Below are 27836 nucleotides of genomic sequence, written 5' to 3'. Positions count from 1 at the left end.
AAGAATCGTGCAGCACAACTGAGAGGGAGATATAAATGTAGGAGAGACAGACAGTAGGAAAGCTGAGAGACAGACAGGGTAGGAGAGACAGACAGTAGGACAGCTGAGAGACAGACAGGGTAGGAGAGACAGACTGTAGGAAAGCTGAGAGACAGACAGGGTAGGAGAGACAGACAGTAGGAAAGCTGAGAGGGAGAGTGTAGGAGAGACAGACTGTAGGAAAGCTGAGAGGGAGGGTGTAGGAGAGGGTACAATCTGCCATTTACAAATTGTGTACAATAGATGGCTGGCCTACAGCTGTCCACGTAGTTACACCTATGTACAACAAATCACACACACATACACACACACACACAGAGAGAGAGAGAGAGAGAGAGGTGTGTCCTACAGAGCCATAAAGTAATCCAGATGTACCAATAGATTACGGTTAAGGAATGTGTAACTAATCTCTGATTAACTGCGTTATGCTCATCCGTGTGTGTGTGTGTGTGTGTGTGTGTGTGTGTGTGTGTGTGTGTGTGTGTGTGTGTGTGTGTGTGTGTGTGTGTGTGTGTGTGTCTGTGTGTGTGTGAGAGAGAGAGAGAGAGTGTGAGTGTGAGAGAGAGTGAGAGTGAGAGTGAGAGTGAGAGTGAGAGAGAGAGAGATGGAGAGAGAGACACATGATATTTCCAATGGTGATTCCATCTCTGAACTCCACCACTTCGTCCAGATCTATAAAACCAGACTCAAACCATTCCTTCCAAACCACTTCACGGCTGTTCAGACTAGAGGAGGTCAAAAACATGGATGGACATCAACTTTCATCCATCTTCAACCGCGGTCTTGATATCGGAAGGTCGCTAGTTCGTATCCCCGGACCGGCACGTTAAAATTACCACCGCTGAAGTGCCCTTGAGCAAGGCATTGAACCCCTACCATGAAATGTTCTATGAGCAGGGCCTGGCTGTAAACAAGTTCTTGAGCTTAGTCCAGTTACCTTGGGTAAATAAATATAGTAACTTTCCTTTGCTTTGGGTTGCGGGGGCAACAGCTCCAGCAGAGAGCAGACTTCTCTCTCCAGAGCAACATTAGTAACTTCATCCTTGGTGATCCTGAGGTTTGATCAGTCCATCTGATCCATGTCCCACTGGGAGGAGACCCCAGGGCAGAACAAGGACCTCCCTAGGGAGACGCCCCAGAGGCATTCTAACCAGATGCCCGAACCACCTAAGTTGGCTGCTTTCCAGGCGAAGAAGCAGCAACTCTACTCAGAGCAACTCTACCCCCCGCCCCCAGCGGACAACCTCACCCCCAATATGCGCTCCGCCGCCAAAAGCCTTGCTGTAATCGTTGACAGCACATTTACAATGGACTAAGACATCAGCTCCGTCGTCAAAGCTAGCTACTTTCAACTCAGACTCCTCGCCAAGGTTAAGCCCTATTTCCCCCAACGACAATTAGACATAGCTCATCCATGCCTTAATTTCCTCACGATTAGACAATTATATTGTAATTCCCTGTACACAGGTCAGGGTCAGTCTTCCCTCAGGTGCTTGCAACTACCACTAAACGTCCTTGAAACCAACAGAAGGACTAGGGGAGCCCCGCCCCCGCGCTCTGGAACAACCTACCTCTCCCCAATCCGCTCTGCCCTGTCCATTTAGGTTTTCAGATCTTTATGAAAACCCACCGATTTACTTTGTCTTTGCAGCGACGGGCGCTGTTATGATGTGCTATATAAATACAGATTTGATTAGATTAATTCATCCTGAACCTTATACTGTAGGTCTAGCTACCCAGCTACCCAGCAACATTCTAAATCCTACACGGGTTGTGCTTATAACCACGCCCCGCTTCTGTGGCCAACTGCGGACTAGACCTTAAATATATGACTCTATGGACTAGACCGCAACGGAGGCCCGCCATCTCAAGCGAACTCGAGCCACACAAGACACCACCGAGCGAGGTAAAGCGTTGCGGTGAGTCTGTCTGCCGTTTCTGTAGCGTCAGGAAGATTGATGTACAAGAACACCCTCTGGACAAGACGCTGGTATGTCTCTATGGATGCAGGGCTACAGGGTGTGAATGTAATACTGCACTCAAACATTCAGACACACACACACACACACAGTTGCTTCCTTATTTTGGTGTACGCTGCATGGGACACACACACACGAAGATCTTCAGAGAGAGAGAGAGAGGGCATGCAGAGGATAGGCTGATACGCTTGACCGGACACATCCATTTGGAGGAGGCTTGTGTGCGCCCGTGTCTGTGTTTATGGAAGAGAGAGAGAGAGAGAGAGAGAGAGAGAGAGAGAGAGAGACACACACACACACAGAGAGAGAGAGATAGGGAGAGAGAGAGAGAGCTCTGGCCGGTGGCATAGCATGGTCAGCAGTGCACTCAGCAGACTGACCGGTAGCACTGGCTGGGTAACAGTCTGTATGGATCTCTCTCTCCAACAGGATAGATGAAGTTTAATGAGGAGAGAGAGAGAGAGAGAGAGAGAGAGAGAGAGAGAGAGAGAGAGAGAGAGAGAGAGAGAGAGAGAGAGAGAGAGAGAGAGAGACAGTGAACAGAATGCAGGGACAGCAGAGTGAAAATTGATTATCTTCGATAATAATCACGATCATTACAGTCAGCGTCGCATGGTCCACGTGTTTGTCTTATCTAGGTTGAGATGTGACCATTCTTTATGTATTTTTTAATATGCATACTTCAACCATGTCAGGAGTGTCTTATCATACCAATAGAGCTACACACGACACAGTTTGCCGTTTACACAAATAGCTGCTAAATCAATTAACCCATTTAGGACTGAGACCAGATTCTACAAATGTCTTAAAGGGACACTTCACCCTTTTTGCAAAAACATATGTGTTAATGACGTTTAGAAGCTTTCCTGGGGGTCTTTATGTGTGTAATATGTGGTTTTAGATATTTTAGATTGTAGCAGTGAGCACAGTGTCTCTGATGTCATGGACACTGGTCTCACTACCTTCCTGGACTACAATTCCCATAATTATTTGGTGCACTGCTCCTCCTTGTGGATAGGGGGAGAGCTGTCTTACGGAGACAACATGTAGTCCAGGAAGGAAGTGAGCCCAGTGTCCATGACATCAGAGACACCGGGCTCACTGCTACAATCTAAAATATCTAAAACCACATATTACACACATAAAGACCCCCGGGAAAGTGTTCTAAATCTTCTAAACGTCATTAACATATATTTTTTTGCAAAAAGGGTGAAGTGTCCCTTTAAGTTCTAAATCATGATGAGTTTTCAGAAAAACCTATGTTTCCATGTCAGTGGTTCTCAAAGATTTTCATGTCAAGGACCCAAAAAAGCTATATGTAATTGGCCGCCGACCCCCATCAGAAAATATGTTGTTCAGGAAAGAATATATATTCAAAGATTTGCGCCACATTATCACGATTTTCCAAAAATAGCAGATGTACAAGCTCATAGCGTGGCACTCAGTGCCGCGGTGTTAAGTGTTATTTCTTCATTCAGAGCATGCCAACACATTACATAGGAGAGGTGATGGAGCAATCGGTGTAAATGTATGACAGCTATAATTTCAATAAACATGGTTATGACATGGCCTTGTAGACACTACGTGTAAGTGTAGGTCAAAAGGGCTGCGACGGAGAGCAGGTTAATGTATCGAGCACTGATCCATTTCTGGTTGCCGGAGCCGACTGCCGTAGCCGTCGTTGCTTAAAGTCCCTATTATCTAATGTAATCCTGGGTGCTACACTTCCTCTGCCAACCTGGGGGGGGGCAGCGGACTGACCTCATGCTTCCTTCTATGCATGAGGAGTCCAAGTTGTTTCTTTTCACCTGACAGTTTCCTAGGCCGCACGTACCTTTCCCCTCCATCAGGCACCCCGGCTGGCCAGGGGGAGGTAGTTTAGAGACCAGGATTACTGCATGTTTTTTGTGAGGGTACCTACCCTAGGGGACACGGGGAGAACATGTGAGGGTACCTACCCTAGGGGACACGGGGAGAACATGTGAGGGTACCTACCCTAGGGGACATGGGGAGAACATGTGAGGGTACCTACCCTAGGGGACACGTGGAGAACATGTGAGGGTACCTACCCTAGGGGACACGGGTAGGGAGAACATGCAAACTTTTGCCAACTCCACCCAGGGTATGCACACTGATGACGCAGAGGAGGGAACACGCCGCCAGCACTACCGGCTGTGCCACCATGACCCCTTGAGCTGCATTTCATGTAATGAAAAAGGTGCAAATAAAGCTGTATTACAGAGCAGAAGTAGTTAATGTATGTAATAATATAATAATAATAATAATAATAATAATAATAATAATAATAATAATAATAATGAAATCTACAAAGTTACTAGTAACTAAAGTTTGCAAGGAAAAGTACAATATTTGGATCTGATATGTAGTGGAGTAGAAGTAAAAGTATTTGAAATTAGAAATACTCAAGTAAAGTACAAAAGAATACCTCAAAACTGTACATAAGTACATGTATTTAGTTGAAAGTGAAAGCATAGTTCAAATAGCCGATACAGAATGCTCACAATGCTCACGGAAAACGTTCGTTCCATTTCCTGACATACAAGGTTTTCCACCTGCCAGTGATAATGATGATAAGACAGAAACAGAGGACGGACGGACGGACACAGACGAGCAGACAGAACGGTGGAGACGGTAAGACGACCTTCCAATCTGACAGAGAGACGAGGACAGGAAAGGAGGAGAGAGAGAGAGAGAGGTTGAAATATGGGAAAGAGTGGACATGGTATTATGCTGATTTGATGTGATACAATTTCACAATGGATGCGTCCATCCATCCATGACGCCAATAAAATAAGTATAAATAAAGAAATAACAAGGGTTGCTATACCCTATACCGCCTGACCTGGGTCGCCCCTTACAGGTAAAATATCGCTGAGTCATGAGGAAGAGAGACAGAGAGACAGAGAGAGAGAGAGAGAGAGAGAGGGGTATATTTATAGCCAGTGTATATTATTGTTGGTTCAGTGAGCAGGTTAGCTGTGATGACAGCGTCTCCAGAGACGTCTCACTCTCTCACTCTCTCACTCCTCCACACGAGAACAGAGCGAGACAGAGAGAGACAGAGTGAGAGAGAGAGAGAGAGAGAGAGAGGACGATGTTTCACCAATCACCAGAAAACTAAAATAACACTTAAAGACTTAAAGATAAAATAAAATTGAGAGCTACATAGAGAGATCAGGGAAGAGAGAGACACACCTAGATTTTATGGAGCCTGATCGTGTTAATTACTAAACTGTAACATCGTCAGCTCACCCATATGAGAACACACACACACACACACGCACAGTACACATCCCTCACATACACACACAGTTGACAGTACACACCCCTCATATATCACAAAGACTCGTGCACAGAATCCCAGTCTCTATGGATGCAGGGCTACAGGGTGTGTGAATGTAATACTTAAGCACTCAAGCATTCAGCCACTACACACACACACACACACACACACACACACACACACACACACACACACACACACACACACACACACACACACACACACACACACACACACACACACACACACACACACACACACACACACACACACACACACACACACACACACACACACAGTGTGTGAAGCTGAGATATCAGGCCTGGCGTTGGTCTGACTATTAGCACCAGAGAGCAGAGTCCAACAGACCTAACAGTACATGCATCACCACAGAGACCTTTCTCTAACAGACCTACAACCTACATGCATCAGCCCCGCTTAGGATCAAAGCTTCCAGTCTGGAGCTCTTTAATTAGGTCTCGTTTCAGTCCCTCTGGGCCACACAGTAGAGTACGAGGGTTTAGCCGCATGAACTTGACCTCTGCGGTTCATCCACGAGGCCAGTGGTATGTTCAACCAGCGGTCCGGGCCGATCCGGGGGGGGGGGGGGGGACCACCAGTGGTCCTTGAGGGCGTTCCAGGTGGTCCCCGACTCCCCGGCCAAATGATGGGAGAGTTGGTAACCAAATAAATCAATTAATCAAGTCATTAGATCATTAACTCTTGAGCACGTAAAATGAAAGCAAATCCATTTGGTTTCATTTTACGCTCTCAAGAGTTAATTTATTGTTAAACATTTGCATTATTTAAGTTATGGGTCAACACAAAATTAGAGAATGCTTGTTATTTTGATCAATGTTTGCCTGTTATCTCTCCTAATGGTACAAACATTAATACAGCGTGGGCAAAATCGTATCCAACGATAAACACAATATTCTTTAACTTGGGTCTGAGAAGCTAAACTTCATCAAACGGTGGTCCGTGGCTCAAATGCAGAATAAATAATGGACCCCGATATAAAAAGGTCTGAAAAACACTGGACTAGGCCCTATACATGCCGTCTGTATTACGTTATTCTTTGTTATTTCATAGCGCTGGCGCTGTAAATCTCAGCACATGATGTAGCAGAGTGGCTCACAACCTCAGCTAAAAGTCGAATATCTCGCCGAGTTACAGGGATATATCCTTTTGGCTTAGTGGTTAAGATGTTAGCTTTCCACGCAGAGGGGTTCCCAGGTTCAATTCCCGGGGTGTTACACACTACACGCAGTCGGACTGACTCAGCACACAGCAGAGAATGCTTCAGTGGGATTTATCTGATCCAGGGCAGGCAAGGGTACGGGGGTAAGTTATTCATGCATACGAAAAGTTGCTGGCCCGCAATAACATACCTGACACTTTTTCTACACCATTTAAACCTGGAACCTCGGCCTCTGTGGTATATACCTGACGAAGGCCACAGAGGCTGAAACGTTGTGTTCTTGACCCCGCCTTGGTAAATAAAGTTTTTGGGGAGATTTCAAAATGGTGTGCTGACTTATTCTTCCTTTTGGGTCCCTGGTACAAAACGTTTTCTGAGGGGGGTCGGCGGCCAAATACATAATGTTGGGGGTCCTTGACATGAAAAGGTTTAAGCACCACTGACATTAGAAACATAGGGATTTTCAGAAAACTGCCAGGATTTAGAAGACATTTGTAGAATCTGGTCTCTGGTCTTAACGGGCTATAGTCGCCAACCCTTTCTCTCCGTTAGCATGTCCCCTTCCTTTGCCTTCTGTCTGACATTCTACTACTCGCCTCATACCCCCCCCCCCACCCCACACCACCCCCCCACACACACACCCCCCTCACAGCAGACCCTATCAGTCAACTGTACAACCACCCCCAGCTGACTGGACTGTCATGTCGAGATGGCCAAAAGTAACCCTGACTGACTGACTGATTGGCCTGACTGCATATAAACAGTGGCGCTCACTCACTCACGCACGCACGGCACACACACACACACAAACACACACACAAACTCAGTCCACCCACATACCACAACCACGCCCATGTCTCCATGGTAACTGGGTCTAACAGCACCACCAGCAACGTAGCCAACACGACAACCACACCCTGGATCACTTTGATGTTCAACCATTATTTATTTATGTCCTAAAATCACTGCTTCTCCTCAACGCCGGGACCGTCCGGGAAGCGGGAACCACCAGGGGCCCAAAATGGGACCCTTATTATGGCTCTGTTAGCTCTGAGAGTGTACATAATATAATAGAACCAAGTGGACGTGTGGTTGAGTACACTCACAGAGTTAAACTACAATGATGCAAGTGTGGTTGTTGCCACTTGTAGAATAAGGTGTGATGCGATGATCTAGATGTAAACCTTTCATAAAATATTCACACAAGGTTTTACACATTCATATTAAAGTGTCAAATCCCAAGTCGTCTCAAGACACTTTACATGTAGAGCAAAGGACCGACAGAGATCACACCCAGAGCAAGCAATTTTGCGACAGCGCTAACGAAAACCTTCCCCTTTTAACTGGAAGAAACGTCAAGCAGAACCCGACTCTAGGGAGTGTGGCCTCTCGACCGTGTCGAGGGAGAGAAATAAGAGAAAAATAGAGAGGGAGGAGACAGAGAGGAGGTACAGGCAAGTAGTAGCAATAATAATAAATGTAATAGTGTAAGATAACAATGATGTCAGATAATATATAGTGGTATAAGAATGTAAGTAAGGACACATATCTGGGTCCTGAACCAAGGCTCTGGGCCAGGAGGTCTGTAGGTCAGTCAATCTAAGCTAAAAATAAATTGCAATAGTAGTCCAAGGTTTTTTATTAGCCTCAGGGTCATCCTCCAAATATCATATTAAAAAACATCACACCAGCCTGGGCCGTGGCTCAGCGGTCCAGGCACCTTGGCCGGTAGTCCAAGTCTGACAGTGTGACGCGGGTTCGACTCCCGATCCCAACGGCCTTTACTGCATGTCACTCCCCCATCTCTCTCCCCCATTTCCTGTCAGCCTACTGCCCTCTATAAAAAATATAAAATAAAAGGCGAAAGCCGCAACAACAAAAAAGAAAAATCACACCCATGTGAAGTGATTCTGAATCCATTGCAAGCATTCGTTTTGCACGAAAAACACTCCTTGGGCTAAAAGCCTGACATAGCCGTCATCACAAATGTGATGAGGTCATCACATTTGGGCTAAACACTCCTTGGGCTAAATTAGGCCAAAGCCAGGGCAAGCGGCTAGTGGCAAGTGCAAGGGCTATGAACTTGCCGAAAAGGGCAAGTGGCAAGTGCAAGGGCTATGAACTTGCCGAAAAGGGCAAGTGGCTAGTGGCTATGAACTTGCCGAAAAGGGCAAGTGGCTAGTGGCAAGTGGCTATGAACTTGCCCAAAAGGGCAAGTGGCTAGTGGCAAGTGGCTATGAACTTGCCCAAAAGGGCAAGTGGCTATGGCCTAATTTAGCCCACGGAGTGTTTTTGTGCAAAACTACATAGTCAACATAGTGCCGAAAAGGTATGGCCTGAGCATAAAGCTTATGCTTCAGCCCATACCTTTTCGGCTAAAAGACTACCGCTTGGAATTGGTTCAGAATCATGAATAACCCCTAATTTGACACGTCACATGCTACTTAAAGCATAATGAAAATGTGCAAATGTTGCTTTATATAGGTTGTTAATGGTACCCCAACTTTCAACCATATAAAAAACCTTGAACGATTACTATTGCAATTTATTTTGGTTCAAACCTTGACTGACCTACTGTCTGCAATGTATGTATGCCTGCCTGCCTGCCTACAGACTCTGTTGACTATATGCATGTTTTGCCAGTCGATGTTAAGTGGCGTACTGAAGCACAGTTCCAAGATCAGGCCTGACTGACCTACTGTCTGCAATGTATGTATGCCTGCCTGCCTGCCTACAGACTCTGTTGACTATATGCATGTTTTGCCAGTCGATGTTAAGTGGCGTACTGAAGCACAGTTCCAAGATCAGGCCTGAATACTTAAGTCACCTTCTCTTCTCTTTACCCCGAGTTTCTCATTAACCAGGAATGCATTCAGGGGACATTAAGGATAGCTTGTTCTTATGACGGGAGCAAAGGGCAGCGTCTGCCCTGCAGCGCAACAACTGAACTACAGTTAAGGCCTGTTCATTCAGAGTCCAGTTTGCGGAGACACTCCTGTTCTGTTCTTTGACTATATAGAAGTGTCTATTTGTACGTCTCTAAATGTTTTAATGAATTGAACATGGCGGGCCCTCTTGTAAACAAGTTTAATGCTTAATTGGGTCGTCCACTTACAGTTAACAGTCTTTGTATTGAGTTTGTGCTTGAAATGTACTGTAATTCTGCAAACCGTTAATAAATATTTCAATAAATCAATCAATCAATCATGTGTAAACTAAATGCAGAGTGCAGACCGAGACAGACAGACAGACAGACAGACAGACAGACAGACAGACAGACAGACAGACAGACAGACAGACAGACAGACAGACAGACAGACAGACAGACAGACAGACAGACAGACAGACAATGAATAACAAAGAAAACATAAGCTATACAGTATGCAGTATCAGAGACCCATGAAGTGAGAAATGTGTATCTTGAAATTAAAGTGTTTTTTAAAAGGCCTTTCGTCTGGTAATGAGAGTGGAGTTACATTTGTTAATGCACCGTGCATGGATGCCAAGTTCAGACTCCTAGCCCATTCTGACCGGGCACCCATTTTGGTGTTGGCATCATGTTATGCTTTAGCTATTGAAAAATAGCAGATCTACAAGCTCATATCGCGCCACCGAGTGGCGCGATACGAGCTTGTAGGTCTGCTATTTTTGAAAAATCGAAGAACGACTGACATTTTTAGAATCTGATCTCAGGTCAGAATGGGTTCATCAGACCAGTGTGTGTCCGGCGGAAACCTCGTATGAATCTGATCTCAGGTCAGAATGGGCTAGAGAGAGAGCTCTGCGGCCCTCAGCGAGAACCGTCCACTAAATCAATGACACTTTACTGTCCCAAACCGCTGCGTCATTAAATATGTGGAACTATAAGTCATTTAGGTTAAAGTTATTTACAGGAGCAGTGAAGGGAGCGAAGGAGTGGAAATTAGACCTTGTAATGTAACTGAACTGTCTTGATGTAATCTTGGGGTAGTTGTAGGAATTCCCTGTTTATATGACCACTGGAACATATTTATGGAAAAAGGAGACAGTGGTCAGGTCACAGCTCCAAAGGGGTCTAATCCTAAAGCTGTCACGGTTACACATTTAAATTGACGATTAATTGTCACACAAATAACCAAAGGATTTAATTGTTTTTTTTTGCATTGAATAACTTAAACATACAAAGAAAGAATATGATAATAATCTCAAATAATTGCCATAATCTCAAATAACCTGCGATTAGGCGATCATGTAAGAATTGTGACCCTATTAGCCTATGTCTAATCCTGGACTATTATCAATAGACAGGACTGGAGGCTATAGTACAGACTGAGTCACTGAGATATAGCAGATCAGCTTAAACACACACAGTCACACACTCTGCTTAAAACACACACACACACACACACACACACACACACACACACACACGATGACAAAACAGATAGTGCCAACTCATTTAATCACTCATTTGTTTTCCCATTCATTCGTTCATTCATTCATTGGAGTTGTGAGACCACACCAAAGCCTAGCCCCTTTCGGGACCCTACGTAAAACTTTTTTGATATTTTGTTTAGTTTTACGTTGGGTCCCTGCTCGCTAGTGTATTTTCGTATGGAAATTCCTAAATGCGGATGTGGAGATTCTCTCTAAAATAGGACCCGCGGCATGTGACGCCATTATTTTCCTTGAGTTATTCTGAATTCGGTAACTTTAAGTAGCTATACATCCCGGTGCGAATATCTCCTGTGGCGCGGAAGCCGTTAAGTATTTTTAATCTTTGTTTGACCGATTTGGTCGCTTTATTTCTTCTTGTTTGTTTACCGTTTATTGTACCGCCTCCCGGTGTGCGGTTGGCTTGTGAGGCTACGTCCCTGCCTCTGATCTGCTGTGTCATAGCTATAGCGCCACTAGCTAGCCAGATAGGCGGTACAATGAGGTGTCAATAAACAAGAAGAATCCAAGCTTCCAAATCGGGCAAACATATATTAAAAATACTTAACGGCTTCCGCGCCACAGGAGATATTCGCACCGGGATGTATAGCTACTTAAAGTTACCGAATTCAGAATAACTCAAGGAAAATAATGGCGTCACATGCCGCGGGGAGGCGTTTTAACATGTAAACACGAGCCAGTAAATGTTTTAATCAGGTGGCATGGACGACGAGGAACAGGACCCAATGCACTGGGTCGAACAAATGTCAGAAACTTCAGTAGCATTTGGGTTCTGCTTGGAGGGCTAACCAAAGCCTGACCCCTATCCACAGCCCACTGTTTTGTCTGTTAGTAACTGACCACTGACCAGTGGTATCATCAATAATAAAACAGAGAGGGAGGGGGGGGGACACCCCCCCCCAGCCAGGGCGGTAGGCTAAAATGACCATATAAATAAATCCTGCACATGGTGGTGGTATAATGGCTAATGCTCTCTCACACACACACACACACACACACACACACACACACACACGCTCTCTCTCTCTCTCTCTCTCTCTCTCACACACACACACACACACACACACACACACACACACACACACACACAGTGTGCGTCCTACATGTTCACCCATGCCTGCACTGCATATTTATATCTATAGATATATAAATGTAGGCTATAGATATAATAATAATAATGGGACCCACCACTGTCTGTCTGTCATAATGGGACCCACACTGTCTGTCTGTCTGTCTGTCTGTCTGTCTGTCTGTCATAATGGGACCCACACTGTCTGTCTGTCTGTCTGTCTGTCATAATGGGACCCACCACTGTCTGTCTGTCTGTCATAATGGGACCCACACTGTCTGTCTGTCTGTCTGTCTGTCTGTCTGTCTGTCTGTCATAATGGGACCCACCACTGTCTGTCTGTCTGTCTGTCATAATGGGACCCACACTGTCTGTCTGTCTGTCTGTCATAATGGGACCCACACTGTCTGTCTGTCTGTCTGTCTGTCTGTCTGTCTGTCTGTCTGTCTGTCTGTCTGTCTGTCTGTCTGTCTGTCTGTCTGTCATAATGGGACCCACACTGTCTGTCTGTCATAATGGGACCCACACTGTCTGTCTGTCATAATGGGACAGGCAGCCATACATACATACGTAACATACATCATACACAGACAGTACATAACGTCACGCACACGCACACAAGCGCGCCCGTTTACAGTGTCGCTCGTCGCCTTGTGTGTGTACTACAGTATGCGATAGCTTGTTCTTTAAATATGTTTCGGGGAGAGGGGGTGGGGGTCGACACCGGTCGGCGTAGACAGGGCTTTAGTTAGCACCGCTGCACTGCCCTCTCATTCTCTCTCATTCTCTCTCTCTCTCTCTCTCTCTCTCTCTCTCTCACACACACACACACACACACACACACACACATAGTACACACTAGCCACGCTAGAAGCAGGAGCAGCTAGAATAGCTTCCCCCCCCAAAATAAATAAATAAATAGATTCATTATAATAACAATAGCGCCGATAGCGGTACTCACCACCACGTCTTTATTTATTTTCCTCCTTGTTCTTCTTGCCCACAAGCAGCAGGTCGGGCTAAAGAAGAAGAAAATATCCCCCTTGTGTGTGTGCGGCGTCTTGTTTCTCGTGGTGGTAAATCCACACGCACACTCCTCCTCCCAGGCAGAGAGTCTCGTCTCGTGTATTCTGTCCACTCGTGTGTGTGTGTGTGTGTGTGTGTGTGTGTGTGTGTGTGTGTGTGTCCACACTCCACATACAGGGCAGGCCAACTCCACTGTGGAGCTGCGGGCTCACGCCACGGTATCGCCCCGTTTCCGATTTATGTATTTATTTATTTCGTCTACGGGCCAAGAAAGAAAGCTTGACCAGTCCATACTAGCGAGCGAACGCTATTGTTAAACACACGCACACAAACACGCACGCTCACACATACACGGCACACACACAGACAGAAGCAAGCATGCTCAGTTGCTGCTCGGTGCTGCTCACATGGCAACGCCCTCCCCTCCCCTCCCTTCCTCAGTACCGTACGGCCATTGGCTGGAGTCGGCTCCTGCCGGCTGGCTATTGGTGGATCCGACTGTCTGTCTTGTTAAAGGGACGGGATGGATGGAGGGGCGGGTCTCAATAGGCGTGAGAGATTCCCCATTGGCTCTGTGCTGATGAGGGGGCGTGGTCTGGTCTGGAAGGAAGGAAGGAAGGAAGGAAGGAAGGAAGGAAGGAAGGAAGGAAGGAAGGAATGTAGGAATGTAGAAATACTCTTTTACAAGTGAAAGTCCAGAATTCAAAATGTACTTGAGTAAAAGGTACAAAAGGTACTTAAAGTACCACAAGTCAAAGTACTCATTATGCAGAATGTCCGTCCGTCCGTCCGTCCGTCCATCCGTCCCGACCCTGTTCGGAATGAGTTCCATTTTATTTTCTACTTTATATGATGATCTGTGTCAAACATTATTTAATAGGTAAAAAAATACATGTTATTGTTTTACTACTGCCCCTTATATCAGAGCTGTGTAAACCGATATTTGGTATAAACACCATTTTATTGTTTTACTACTGCCCCTTATATCATGTGTCAAACATTATTCATATAAAAACCTTGATTTGACAGAGAGAGACTTTTGACAATAAGATACTACACTTGCAGAATATTTAGAGAAAGCATGATGGTACAAACGGACAAAGAAAAACGTGATATTTACATTAATTTTGTTTGAGGGTATTAACCAAACATATTTATGTTTTTATTTTGTGCAGTTTTCTGTTTCCAAGAAGTAAATGTGATATTTTTTATGGTTTCTTATGGTTTCTGATGGGTCTTATGACAAAGACACCAAAATAATGCATTAATTAATTCATACAGTATGCAGGGGCGGCCTTAGGAATCTGGAGGCGCGTTTCAAGACCCCCATAGAGGGTGGAGGCCCGTTTCAATTGAAACTGGTGAAACATAGCAAGGCCTCCTATATGACAGTATGGCCCTGTTTGAAAACCGTTCAGACACCACTGCTGCTCTAATACAATCACATTTAGTTTAAGAGTTATATTCTTCACAATAGAGTCAATACATAATTAACTTCAAGTATACTTCATGTCCAGCCTAGCTAATTATTTATAGTTTATTATAATGAATGTTTATGAATGTGCTTCACAATGGAGACACTCTGAAATGATGGCACCAGTGACCAGTAAACGCACACATTATATTTCATGCTCTTTTATTGTGTACAGTGAGAGTTGCGTCACACATTTCCACTCCACAACAAGGACACGTTTATGTACGAAGTACACACACGGAAGGTAAAGGAAGAGAACATGAGTCGTCACACCACTGTCGCGCACAGTTTGTAAACGCACAGTTTCCATCTCGGCCGGCGTTGGGCTGAGCTCTGTACCACAAGGTGTAGTCCACGTCGGTGCAATCGGACCACTTCCACTTGTCCTCCACGTAGAGGTCGTTCAGCCCGATCCAGGTCAGTATCGTGGGTGAGTTGCCGTCCTTGATCAGGGTCAGGAGGAAGTCGTGCTCCTCGGCGCCGTGGACGGACGCCAGGTGGGCACCGTCGAGCTGGCAGTTGAGCTCTGCGTTGTGCCAGCTCAGCTCCGTGGGCACGTACTTGTAGCAGAGACTGTTGAAGCTGGACCAGTTCTCTGGACAGCTCCCACGCTCCAGCTTCAGCTCGGAATAAGAGGGACTGGCGGTGCCTAGTGTACACACACACACACACACACACACACACACACACACACACACACACACACACACACACACACACACACACACATAAGAAAGACAGAAAATACAAGAAAATAAAGGTGCCAAATGAGAGTGATGCCATATAGAGTATAGACTATAGAGTTTCCAGAAATAAACATGTTCTTTAAAGCAAGGGTTCCCAAACTTTTCAAACAGTGACCCACCAAAAATAATCACATTTGAATTTGTATACTCTGTATACACTTTGTTTACTGTTGAGTAAGAAAACAATGGTGCACATTAAGCTATAATCATCTGGGGACCACCCCAACATCATTTAGGGAGTCCCCTGGGAAGTACCGGACCACGGTTTGGGAACCACTGCTATTAAAGAACCTTTCATTTTAATGGTTTCTATAAAGAGACACATGGGTGTCCACTCCTTTTCCCCTCAACACCAAAATATCCTTGTCGAAAATAGCAGATCTACAAGCTCACAATGCAACACACTATTTGTGTGCCAGCTCCATCAATTGTAGTTTTATAAGGAAAGAAAATAAAGATATCTACATAAGTACATATATAGTTAGTATAATACGGTGTACAAGAGGTTAGACATATAGTCACATAACGCTGCAACCATATGGCCTGACATGAAACCACGTGGAAGTTGGGTCCGGGACCCCCGGGGGTCATCGAGGCCGGGTGTTCCAGGGGGTGCCCAGCTAAATCATTCATATACTGTATTTCTTAGGTACCAAATGGACCCTTACAGTTCTGTGACTTCTCGGTGAATCTGAGTTAAGGGTCCTGAAAACCATATGGAACCAATAAAAGAACAGTGTGTATTACCTAGTACCACAAGGCCCAGCAAGCACAGGAGTCGAGGAATTAGCGGCATGTCTCTGTGTCCGTGCAGGATCAAGCTTTGGGTCGCGGGGGTCTTCTAGAAGGGTGAAGGGTGGTCTGTGTCTGTCTTTTTAAGTGCTCCACTGGCCCGGCGCCACAGGGGTGCCAGAGGAGGCCTACTAGTATACCCGCTCAGATGCAAATTCTGCCCCACCCTCAGTTTAGGTTTTATCATGTGTTTTACTGTATCGTCACTTTCAAACTGCCCCCTATAGCTCCGTCATTTCATCCTGGAGCCGGGCCTGGCTCCACGCGAGGGTGTCTTCACAGCTGTGGAGTTCACACACCTCATGGTACACAAAGTACCATATGAGGTCAGGTGAAAACCTATTATGTTACTTTTCAGGATATCATTTCTAGTTCGGCGACAACAGCAGATCTGCAACACGACACGTTTTGGGCTTGTATATGTAAATTATTTCCACAAAACAACTCTAAACAACTCTAAAATATGATTATTGTTCAATGTTGAAAATGAGTGGTATTCCCCTTTAACCACTTCAGCCTTATAGACATTTCGGGCCATTTGAAAATAGACGATCTACAAGTTCACAATGCCTTTGTATACTTGTAGATCTGCTATTTTCAAAAGACTTTTTAAGAATTGTGAGCCTACTTACTGCATAATGAGTAGGCTATACTTTCTACTTTTGGTAGCCTACTTTAAAGAACTACTCAAATTGTGTCACTTGTGTTGTGTAAAGTATAGGGATTAGGTGGATAATGGCTGTTTTGCAAAGTTTTCAAATAACTGTAGTAGAGTAATAAAGTACGATATTTATCTCTGAGATGCAGTGGAGTAGAAGTAAAAGTATTCAAAGTTGGAAATACTCCAGTAAAGTTATAATAAAATAAAGTGAAATTTCCACCACTGAGCCCAAGCCTATCTACTAATGAATCAATACCAAATCAATGAACATATTTGTAGCTGGAAAAATGAATGATTATTGATAACGTGCTTCATATATCCTCACTCATACAGTTCAACAAACCATATGCCCTCATATTAAACTCTATTGAGAAGAAAAAGGCACAGACAAGAAAAGAAATGTCTGGAAGTGAACGTATTAAAAAGGCAACAGTGACATCTATAGGTGAGAGAGAGTAAATAATAGCCTTCCCTCACATTGAATGCATAGCCAGAACATGTGTGTTGTGTTCTCATAATGATCTAGCACTGGTGGACACTAACTAAAGTGCATTTACTTGTACAGTACTTAAGTACAATTTTGAGGTATCTGTAGGTATTTGAGGTGTTTAACTTATTGGAGTATTTCCAATTTCCAATACATTCACTTCTACTCCACTATAGGCTACAATGCCGCTATACATCATATCAGATCCAAATATTGCACTTTTACTCCACTACATTTATTCGAAAACCTTAGTTTAGTAACTTTGTAGATTTTGATTATTAGGCCTATCACAAAACATACAGTAACCACTTCAGTCCTATATAGACTATACATTTCGGCCATTTGAAAATATAAATTTCAAAGACTTTTATACATTTGGAAATCCTGAAATCAGTGTCTTTGCTCAAGGACACTTGGACACTAACTCTGGGGGAGCTGGGACTGGGAATCGGTTCCCATCCGGTCCGGCTGCTCTACCACTACCCTGAACCGTACTAGCTTACCACTAAGCCACAATATGGGGATGATGTAGCCTGAGTATCAGACTGTGGGCAGGGTCTTTGGGCTGGATCCAGGCTAGGGATGATGGGGATCCAAGCCAAGGCCCAGAGAGAGATGTCAGCACCAGGACAGCACACAGCACAGGCTAGCCTAATTATTACAGTGCCGTCCATGGTGCTGAGAGCATCATATAGGCCTATTGTCCTGAGATGTAGATCTGCAATGCTTTGCGATTTTTAAAAAAGATTTTAGAAGAAGAAGATAAAAATACATAGGCTACCGGTATATCAAATGTATTATAAACAACAAAATAATAATAATAAAATAAAATAAACAGCTGGCCACCAGGGTGGGGGGGGGGGGGCAATACCCCATCTGTCACCTTTAAAATCGCCTATTACAGAAGCCTTGCGGAGCCGTGATGCTGTACAGTTACAGTGTAAACAGAAGCGCGTGGCATATTTCTGTTTATCTTCTCTTCGAGCGACACCGTCGGACTGCAGAGCATAACTACTTATTATAGCGAACTCAGTTACTTCCGCACCACGTGAGCAGCTGCTGCAGCTCTCTACCTATCACTAACACTACCCTAATATGCTCTGTGCTCTCTGCTCTCCATCCATCCATCTGCAGCTCCATCTGCAGTGCACGGCTGAGCACAGCTGCACTTTATAGAGCCCGTGGTGGTGGTGGTGGTGGCCGCAGCCTGCAGATAGCAGACACACACACACACACACACACACACACACACACACACACAGCCAGCAGATGACAGACAGTCACGGTCACGGCCACTAGACATCCACCAGGACTGGAGGAGGACCACCAGATGTCTCCAGACGTGTGCGCGTCGTGCGCGCTGCTGGCGTGCATCGTGCTGCTGTGCACGGCGCTCCGGAGGCTGCTGTGCACGTCCGCGATGCTCGCGCGCCGCGGGCTGGACGCGTACGCCGTGGAGCTCGTGTCCACCTTCCAGGTGTGCGCGTGCACGCACGAGCTCAAGCTCCTGTCGGACGTGGGCGGCGTGGACGCGCGCCTCGCGCTCACCCTCACGTACACGGCCTCCGTGGTGCACGCGCTCACCTCGGCCGGGGGCGTGGGCAACCCGTGCGCGGCGCTGGAGCGCGCCTGGCGCGGCCGCATGACGCGCGCGTGCGCCCTGCGGCGCGTGGCGTGCCAGTTCGCGGCGGCGGCTCTGGCGCGCGCGGCCGCGCCCGCCGCGTGGAGCCTCGGCCTGACGGACGTGCACGCGCGCCACGCGCTGCTAAACGGCGCGCGCTGCGTGGAGAGCCCCATCCGCGCGCCGCTGCCGCACGCCGCCGCCGTGGAGCTCGCGTGCGCCTTCGCGGTGCAGACGGCGGCCACGCACACGCACGCGCTGGAGGAGAAGTACCGCGTGCACGCGATAGCCGCAGTGGTCACCACGCTGGTGTACGCAGGTAATCTGTTCTATTATCCATTTCACTGTGTGAGACGTGTGTGTGTGTGTGTGTGGGCGGGGGGGGGGGGGTATACACTGTGAACTCACTGAGAATAGACAGAACTGCAGACTTGCGTAATTTTTTTGTTTGTTTTATACATTTTCCATGTGTTTATTCTTTTCTGTGTTCACAACAATGTGCAAACACAGCAGCGAGATTACTAATCATTGTGTGGAGAGGGTTGCGGTTAGGTTTAGGTGTCTGCCCCGGGGGAGGTTAGGGTTAGGGTGAGGGAGGAGGTAGGTTGTCGTAGGCTGAGGGAACATAGAGCTGAGGGAACATAGGTACGGTCCCTCCTTACATACTGATTCACTGATAACTGATATTCTGGCTTTCAATTGTACATGAACTTTGTTTTGATTGTATATTGTTCCACTCTTTTCTTTGGTAATGTAAACGTATTTTACAAACGTTTTCTCATGCCAATTAGTCCTTTGAATTGTCAAACGTGAATTGAATTGACAGCAGGCTGTCATGATTCTATTGTCTTTGGATACGAAGAGGTTGGGGAGAAAGAGAGCTGCAGTAACCCTCAAAAAGACAAGCTTATCGGATATCCAAGAGGGCGTATTTTGGACCAAATCGTTTCTGGAACAGGCCATCCCAAAACTCCCGTTCTCAAGAACAAACATTGCTATCATTTACATGTTAACGTTGTGTGCACAAAGTATGTACATACAGTTTGTGTGTGTGTGTGTGTGTGTGTGTGTGTGTGTGTGTGTGTGTGTGTGTGTGTGTGTGTGTGTGTGTGTGTGTGTGTTTGCAGGTGGCAGAGTCACATGGCTAATGATTAACCACTTAAAAAATGTACAGTATATCTATATACAGTACTGGATTCCCCCAGGGGTGTATAGACTAGAGGGTATGCACTGCGTGACATCATCATACCTGGAAGTTATGCAGGAACGCCTACTGAGTGGCAAAAAACTACTTGCTGTCCTTGACAGCCCATACATCCAAACAGAAAAGTCCTATCTGATTGCATTAAACAACATATTAAATGACGTAAATAGGCTATATTTGCAGAATGTTCGAGCCCATTATAAACAAGTAAGACGCGCAAACGCGGGAAGCGAACGCAGCTCGTAAATTGCAATAACAACAATTAGAATAAATTACGTACTTTTTTTTTCTTTTTAGTTAGTAATTTTTTTAAGTTTTCTACTGTGTGTGTGTGTGTGGTTGTGTGTGTGTGTGTGTGTGTGTGTGTGTGTGTGTGTGTGTGTGTGTGTGTGTGTGTGTGTGTGTGTGCGTGAGGGTGTGTGTGTGTGTGTGTGTGTGTGTGTGTGTGTGTGTGTGTGTGTGTGCTACAGCTGCGCCCTTTGGTGGCGGGCGGGTGGTGTCACAGCGGGACAGACACACAGACATGATCTGCTGGGTCTCATAGTTAGTGCTCATTGCGTTCGCAATCACTGCGTTCGCAATAACAGCTGTCTGTGTCTGTGTGTCTCTCTCTCTCTCTCTCCAGGTGGTGGGGTGACCGGGGCAGTATTTAACCCAGCCTTGGCCTTCTCTACCCAGTTCTCGTGCAGTGGAAACGGCTTCCTGGAATATTCCCTGGTGTACTGGCTGGCCCCCGTACTGGGTCAGTACGTCTTGTATTGGACCTTTTATGGGTCCATTTGGTCATTATTGTGCCACTCTCAGAACTAACAACATTTCAACCTGGCATTTGTATTGGCAGCTCACAACACGTACGCGCTTTGAGCTCGTAGATCGGCTATTTTCGCTGCACGACAAACTAGTATAAATGAGGCTTAAGTGATTAACAGACCACTGACGCTATAACGGGCATCCAGGACAAAATACTAAACCTGACCCACTTCAAATACATGCCGGGGCGACGGTTGCCTTTTTTCCAGGCTGAATAGAGCGTCGCAGTCCCGCCCCCTTTCATGACGACGCCAGGCCCAGGAAATTAATCCCAATAAATTTCTCCCATAGACATTTCAAAACGTATTTATTTAAAGACCTTTTAAGCGTCGTGCGAAGCAAACTCTTGTCGTGACAAATCATGACAACACACACAATATTTTGGACCAAACAAATAATTACAAAGAAGAAAAACAACAAAAAATGTAACCTGCCGTTTTTTTCTACTTTCTAATTCTTTGTTTGGCCCGAAAAACTGTGTTTGTTGTCATGATTTGTCACGACAAGAGTTGGCTTTGTCCGCGGAGTAAACGTCTTTAAATAAATACTTTCTGAAAAGTCTATGAGGAAAATGAACGGGGATTTCTTTTCCGGGTCTCTCGAGGGGGCGGGACTGTGACACTCTATTGTGAGGAGGATGTGAAAGTCCTGACACACTGTCTGTGACACAGACAGTGACATTACAATATCACTGGAGCCACATCGCAGGCTTATATTCTTATATAACTCTCGGAAAAAGTGTGTGTGTTTGTGTGTGCACACACACACACACACACACAAATGTGCACAGTAGCATGGACATTTATGGTATATTTGAACGATTATTATGCTTTTGGACAGACAGAGACAGATAGATAAAGACAGACAGGCAGGCATGTGTTGTGGTGTATCAGATAGAAGTGACCTAAGACAAGAGACAGACAGACTGTGTGTGTATCAGATAGATAGAACTGACCTAAGGGCAGTGCGGCCTGTGTGTGTGTGTGTGTGTGTGTGTGAGAGAGAGAGAGTGAGTTGCTGCAGGTGTCAGGTTTCCCCTCCTGTAGAGAAGACTGAAGAGAACGGTGCTTCTGTAGCTCTAGGACTCATCTTCTCTGGATATCTGACGTTTGAGTTAAAAATGTGAAATCCCTATTCCCCACATCGTATATAATTTAATAGGGGTGTAACTGCATCGATTCATCAACAATCAAAGTATAGGCCTATCGATGTGTAAATAGCAACATGAGGCATCGTTTGACTTTGTATCGTATAGTTTTGCAATGCAAATAATAGAATGATTATGTCATGCTCATACCGTCTATATCGTCCCTGTATCGTATCGTCAACCATGTATCGTGGTGCGTATCCTATTAACACAATCTGTTAACACAATCAACGCCTGGATTTCTTTCAAAATAGATGCTCGGGGTGCCGGGAAGATATAGCTGCTTTTACTCTGTAAGCCCCCCCTTGTGTTCCAGGTATGATCAGCTCTCTAGTCCCAGTTCCCGCATAGTGTGTTATCTTTTAACTATTTTACCGCTGATATCGCCTTCTGATGCCTATTTTAATATAAATTGATTACTATTCACATTCACAATTGTGTTCTCTACGTGCTCATAACACTCCGGTTCGGGTGCGATGAAAAGAGGGAAATAAACAAAAACGTAAGTGAACATTCCGCTGGCTTATGCTGTCGCAGTTTTTTTAGAATCGTAGAGCAGGTGGCTTACGCACATCCAGTTCCTTGCTGGTGCTGGACAAAAGGTAGATACATACAGAGAAGGAGAAGTCCGCACACAGTCTTTGCTCCAACAGTATTTTGTAAGAACACCATTTAACTCAGGAGTCAGGACACAACGTTTAGGCCGTGAACGGCCTTCATCAGGTGATAGTCCTGATGAAGTCGTTTTTTAGAATCGTCTCGGATTCTTCTTTTTGGATCAAATCAAGCCTGATTTGCGGCTCATTTCTCTAAACGATTACAATATGTATGTTTTGGGTGAATTAAATAACATTCGCAGGACCCGTTTCATAGTGAAAATTCACTTCCCGACTCTCGGTTTACGAGTGAAACGGCTTTCAAACTAAAGGTGTCTCCAATATAAAATGACTGGCTGGCGGTCCTGTTGGTGGTAAATGAGTTAACCCTGTTCCATCCTGTGTTCCAGGTATGACCAGCTCCCTACTCCCCACACAGTGTTATAATTAGGGATGGAGCTCGTTAATTTTTTATTGATAACGAGCACCTTATTGATCAGGCTTATCGAGCCTGGTTCTTATCGAGCTCACTATCGAGCATCTTAAATTATTATGTGGAAAGACGGGAGACAATACATTCTGAACAGAACCAGTACCTTTCACTAGGGCCTTCAAATACAGTACTTCTTTTTGACAGGTGGAAGGCAATTGACCCGTTTACCAATAAAATAATATTAAATAAACGGTTAACTGGTTACTATGTGTGCCATCACTTTAAAAGCGTAATCTTGTTTCCCCCGGGCAGTGCTGGTTGGCAGGCACATTTTTAGACAGTTTGTGCCAGCATGGATGATTACATTTATTACTTGATCACCTCTTGTCTTGATCGTTTAAACGTGACGCCATGGGCCGCTATGCTCCATAAGAGGCTTGATAAGCCAAAAGCTTATTGATAACGTGTACTCAATAACCTTGTTATCTGATTTTTTCGGGCATCGGTTATCGCACCATCCCTAGTTATAATTTAACCCTGTGTGTTCCAGGTATGGCCAGCTCTGTGCTGCTCTTTGATCAAGTCCTTCCTTTGCTGTCTGGGAAAACGTCGCCGCCTCCCTACCGCCCCCTGCTGGAGAGCAAGAAACAGAACTGACGATTGGGGCCCTTCATGAGGGGGACACTGAGAAGTGCCCTTTTGTTCACCATTCATTTCATTCAAAGGACACAGTTCATCATAGTAAAAAACTAAACTAAAAAAACAACGATATTTCTGTCAGAAAGGATACAAATACAAGTTCCAGAATACTGATGAACACTTGTTATAAATTGTTATAAAATGGTTTTATTCTGCCTAGCTAGAGGAGGAGATGGGGTGGTTTCATGCCAAAATGGTAAATGGTGCATTTATATAGCGCCTTTATCCAAGGCGCTTTACAGAGATTGTGCATTACTTTCACCCATTCACACACACATTCATACACCGATGGCAGCGGAAACCATGCAAGGCACCAACCAGCACATCGGGAGCAATTAGGGGTTCAGTGTCTTGCTCAAGGACACTTCGACAGTAACTCTGGGGGAGCCCGGGTTCGAACTGGCAACCTTATGGTTACCATCCAGGCACTCTATCCCTGAGCCACCGCCGCCGCAAGGACAAGGACAATCATCTGTAGCAGGGGCGTCATTTGGGGTCTGAACAGTTTTTTTTAATCTATATCAGAATATTTGGTCTGCAATCAAATATTCATTAGCCACTTTAAAGCTGGTGTGTCCCTATTTTGGGGAAATCATTATAGGCAGGCATTTTCAGAAATGTTCAAAAACAGAAGCTCTACGTAACGCACCGCCGGTCCTGAGCTTGTTTTGTGTTTCTTTTGCCACCCTCTTTTTTATGTAACTACTGGGGAAGAGGGAGTGCTATATATGTCTAGACTTTAGTCTATGAAGGACAACCTGTCACCTACCATTGGAATGGTTTGTGCAATGCATGTACAATATATGCACATACATGTACTGCTACATTCAGGTTTCATATATAGGCCCTACAGTATACCCTACTGTACTTCAGTTATAGCAGTGAGAAAGTATGGATAATAATCATGTCCTTGTCCCTACAATGTGAAGCCATTATACTATGATTCATAACCAAAGCGGGAAATGTCCTCGCCCCAGTTTGACTTCCCAGAGCAAGAAGTGCTGTATAGCAGAATGTTGTACTGTAGCAGCAAGAATATAGCACAATAAGCACATGTCGCATACTATAACAGGGCAAATATTTTAATACTACTCTGCTGATTCATAAGGGTAAAATAGCATATACTGTACAGTACATTGACAAGGCAAACCATCTTTTGGCAGCCAATTATACAAGAGGCAACAGAATTAACATTTTCTAATCACATTTGAACTGGGGACCCCCCAAAATAATCACATTTGAACTGGGGAACCACAGGTTGAGAACCACTGGCTAGAGAAACTAGAAAACAAAATCCAGTTTGTATAATGTCCAAACTGTCCTATTTGTATAATATAATGTCCTATACGTTTATATAATATACAATATAACGTATAATATCCTCTTTGGCAGAACCTCTACTGGAACAATATACTTGAACTGAATTACTAGACCAAATACATGCTATTAGCTACTGGAAATGTGCATTTAGCTGCATAATTTCCCTTATTGTTATGACGGTCAACATAAGTAATTATACTGTAATGTAGTGTATATGATTTTTCTTTTCTAGTCCAAGCGAAGCTGTACGATGTACGAGTAGCACAGAGAATCATCAATGCAACGATATTTGGTGAAGCACAGAATACTAGAATGTAATCACATTTAGGTGTGTATGGTTGCACAACATGTAATTGTGCCTTTTGAATACACAAGAATAACCCAACTGCAGCCTCCTGTATTGTCTTTCATATCATACATACATTACACAGTACATCCGTGTGTAACCCAACTACAGCCTCCTGTATTGTCTTTCATATCATACATTCAGTACATCCGTGTAGCTAGAACCATTGAAAGGAGCGTTATGCCAATGAGGGGCAGAAAACAGCCCGGTCACAATTTATTCGTTTGTCACTCACGCGAGCCCATAGACTCCAATGCATTCTGTAAACTTCCGGTTCAGTCTTTGTCACTCTTCGCCAATAGAAGTCTATGTAGAAGAGCCACCATTGGACTGGCCCCATGAAGTGAACAGAGATGTCATAGCTCTCCTTCAATGGCTCTGTGTGTAGCTATATAGAATATACTCAATGTCAGGCCCTACTACATTAATTCAGACTTAGATCAGACTCTCTGAACAACTCATGACCAATAAGTGCTTATGGTAAATAAGAACCACACTGCATAGACATCGGCACAACCAGAGTGGAATAGTAAGAGAGTGGTGACACGCTTTAATCTCGCCACAAAGCGGGTGCCTATGGGCTATAGTTCCAAACATTGGAACTATCCCATTGAGATAGAATGAGCACTTCCGCATTCCATTGTTACAATGGGAGTGTCACCACTCTCATATTATTCCACTCGGGGTGCAACCTGCCAATCACTGTGTTGTTAAAGCACTTCCTTGGCAGTTGTCTCTCAACAGCAGTCTCTCTCTAAACAGTTTCTATATAGGGAGTCGGGTATTGATTATGGGGCTGATTGACTGCCGTTGAAACCCGATTAGAGGTGGCTGTTAATTGCTGCACGGCTTAGCCGACACCAGAGCATGCCTAGTACTGCCTAGCCTCGGCCTAGCCTATAGGGCGTCCGTCAAGTTAGTAGTTGTAATGGAGTTTGATAATCAGTGTCATTACTAACACCTTTCTGTGGTTGAAGGTGTGCTGCAGTAATAGGGGAAACCAGGGTTCCATTTGTAACAAAACAAACAGAGGGGGGGGGGGGGCATTCTTCTCCACCACCAAAGCCCTATATAGGAAAATAGGCATGCCTTGTTTGGGATGTGCCGATAGTTGACCCGATCGTGTCAACAAGACATGCATAATCCCTGCCCGTGTTTATTATTGGTGCAAAAAAGGTTGTGCAGAACCCCCCCCCTCTCATTAGCAGGCTACATTGCAGCATTATCCCTGTTTCTGGCGCCCTAGTCATATACTGGTGCTCATGACCACATACATTGGATGTACACAGACATTGCTGGTTGTAGGAGTGGTTGCACCACTCAAAAAGCTGCTGGAAAAGTCACCATAATAGAACTTATTATTTCTCCTCGTCTCTACTTCCCCCTACTGGCGTAATCATGTCATTACCATTCCCCAAACCCAAAATGATGTGTAGCAAACAATAGCTTTAACACGTTTTGTACAACAAAACAATCTCCACAAATCAAATCAAACCCTATGATCCAAACGCCATTGGAGATCTGTCAATGAGCTCCACTCCAACCTACCTTTTCATGTTAAAGGATTGCAAACTGTTGCTCTAAAAATGCACAATACATGTACACGTTCTTCTCCCTCCGTCCTCAGTGTCTTGTCTCTATCGGCAAAATAAATCTGTAAAGAACCCAATAATGATTGGCAGAATACATAATTAATTTATAGGTTTAGTGGTTTTCAAACCGGTGGTCTGGGGACCACCAGTGGTCCTTGAGGGGGTTCCAGGTGGTCCCCATGCTAAATGACAGAGAGTTGGTAACCAACAGGACCCTTATTTGATCTTTAAGGGGGAATTCCACTCATTTTCAACATCATTAATATACCTTTGAGCTGTTGTGTGGAAATAATTAAAGTGGAGTGGAGGAACCAAAAAGAGAAATAGCGTGTATTCTGGCTTTAGAAAATATAAAAGTAATATAAACCCTTATTCCGTCTGAAACAATACAGTTTCTTGATATTGAGAGCATAACTTAATTAAATAAAAGTAACTGAAAACGTTACAAAAACTATGCATTTATTCAAGAGACTTAATACAAACAGAACATGTCTCCCTCTCGAGGACCATCAGAGAACAAGCTGGTGGTCAGGTACAAAAACACAAACAAGAGACCTTTATTTATACGGTCCACAGCACTAGACCCCCCCCCCCCTCCCAGTAGAATAGAAGCCCGCCTGGGTGTGTCAATAGTCTGGAGTGGTTCAGGGGGTGTGATCAGGAAAATAATCTAAACAGACAATCAGTAAATTAGTAGGAATTGTAACAAGATCATCATGATAAACCCTGAAGGCAGTTGAGGGCAGTTTTAACCAATTACAGTACGTTTTACTTTAGTAGACCCTTATCATTTCTCCTGAATGAAAGTAACATCCACAGTTCTTCCGAACCGCGACTCTAGGCTCGAGGCAGTACG

At 44.9% G+C, this 27836-nt stretch overlaps 2 protein-coding genes across 3 annotated transcripts in view; one reads left to right on the top strand and one right to left on the bottom strand.

The window, feature by feature from the left end:
• pak1 (p21 protein (Cdc42/Rac)-activated kinase 1) overlaps nt 1-13433 on the bottom strand; it is a 57457-nt gene extending 44024 nt beyond the window's left edge. The window contains exons 1-2 of one of the 2 annotated variants that reach the window (XM_083772780.1): nt 12988-13433; nt 2399-2422 (exon numbers count right to left, since the gene is read on the bottom strand). The gene's annotated coding sequence lies outside the window, so the exon portion shown is untranslated. Of the gene's footprint in view, nt 1-2398; nt 2423-12983 lie in introns of both variants that reach the window. The other variant, XM_083772781.1, reaches the window with a different exon arrangement.
• A 5109-nt stretch (nt 13434-18542) lies between these two features.
• Nucleotides 18543-23896, top strand: LOC310863989 (aquaporin-11-like; the record flags this gene model as incomplete). Its single annotated transcript, XM_083772522.1, has 3 exons — nt 18543-19152; nt 20663-20779; nt 23574-23896. 3 exons carry the CDS (start codon nt 18543-18545, stop codon nt 23678-23680), a joined length of 834 nt encoding a protein of 277 aa, XP_083628648.1. The 3' UTR covers nt 23681-23896.
• Between the last annotated feature and the right edge of the window lie 3940 nt (nt 23897-27836).

This window comes from Protomyctophum parallelum (genome assembly GCF_964188405.1).
Source record: "Protomyctophum parallelum genome assembly, chromosome: 9".
Lineage (NCBI taxonomy): Eukaryota > Metazoa > Chordata > Actinopteri > Myctophiformes > Myctophidae > Protomyctophum > Protomyctophum parallelum.
The sequence above is the reverse complement of the archived record's forward strand: the minus strand, read 5'-3'. Positions and strand labels throughout refer to the sequence as shown.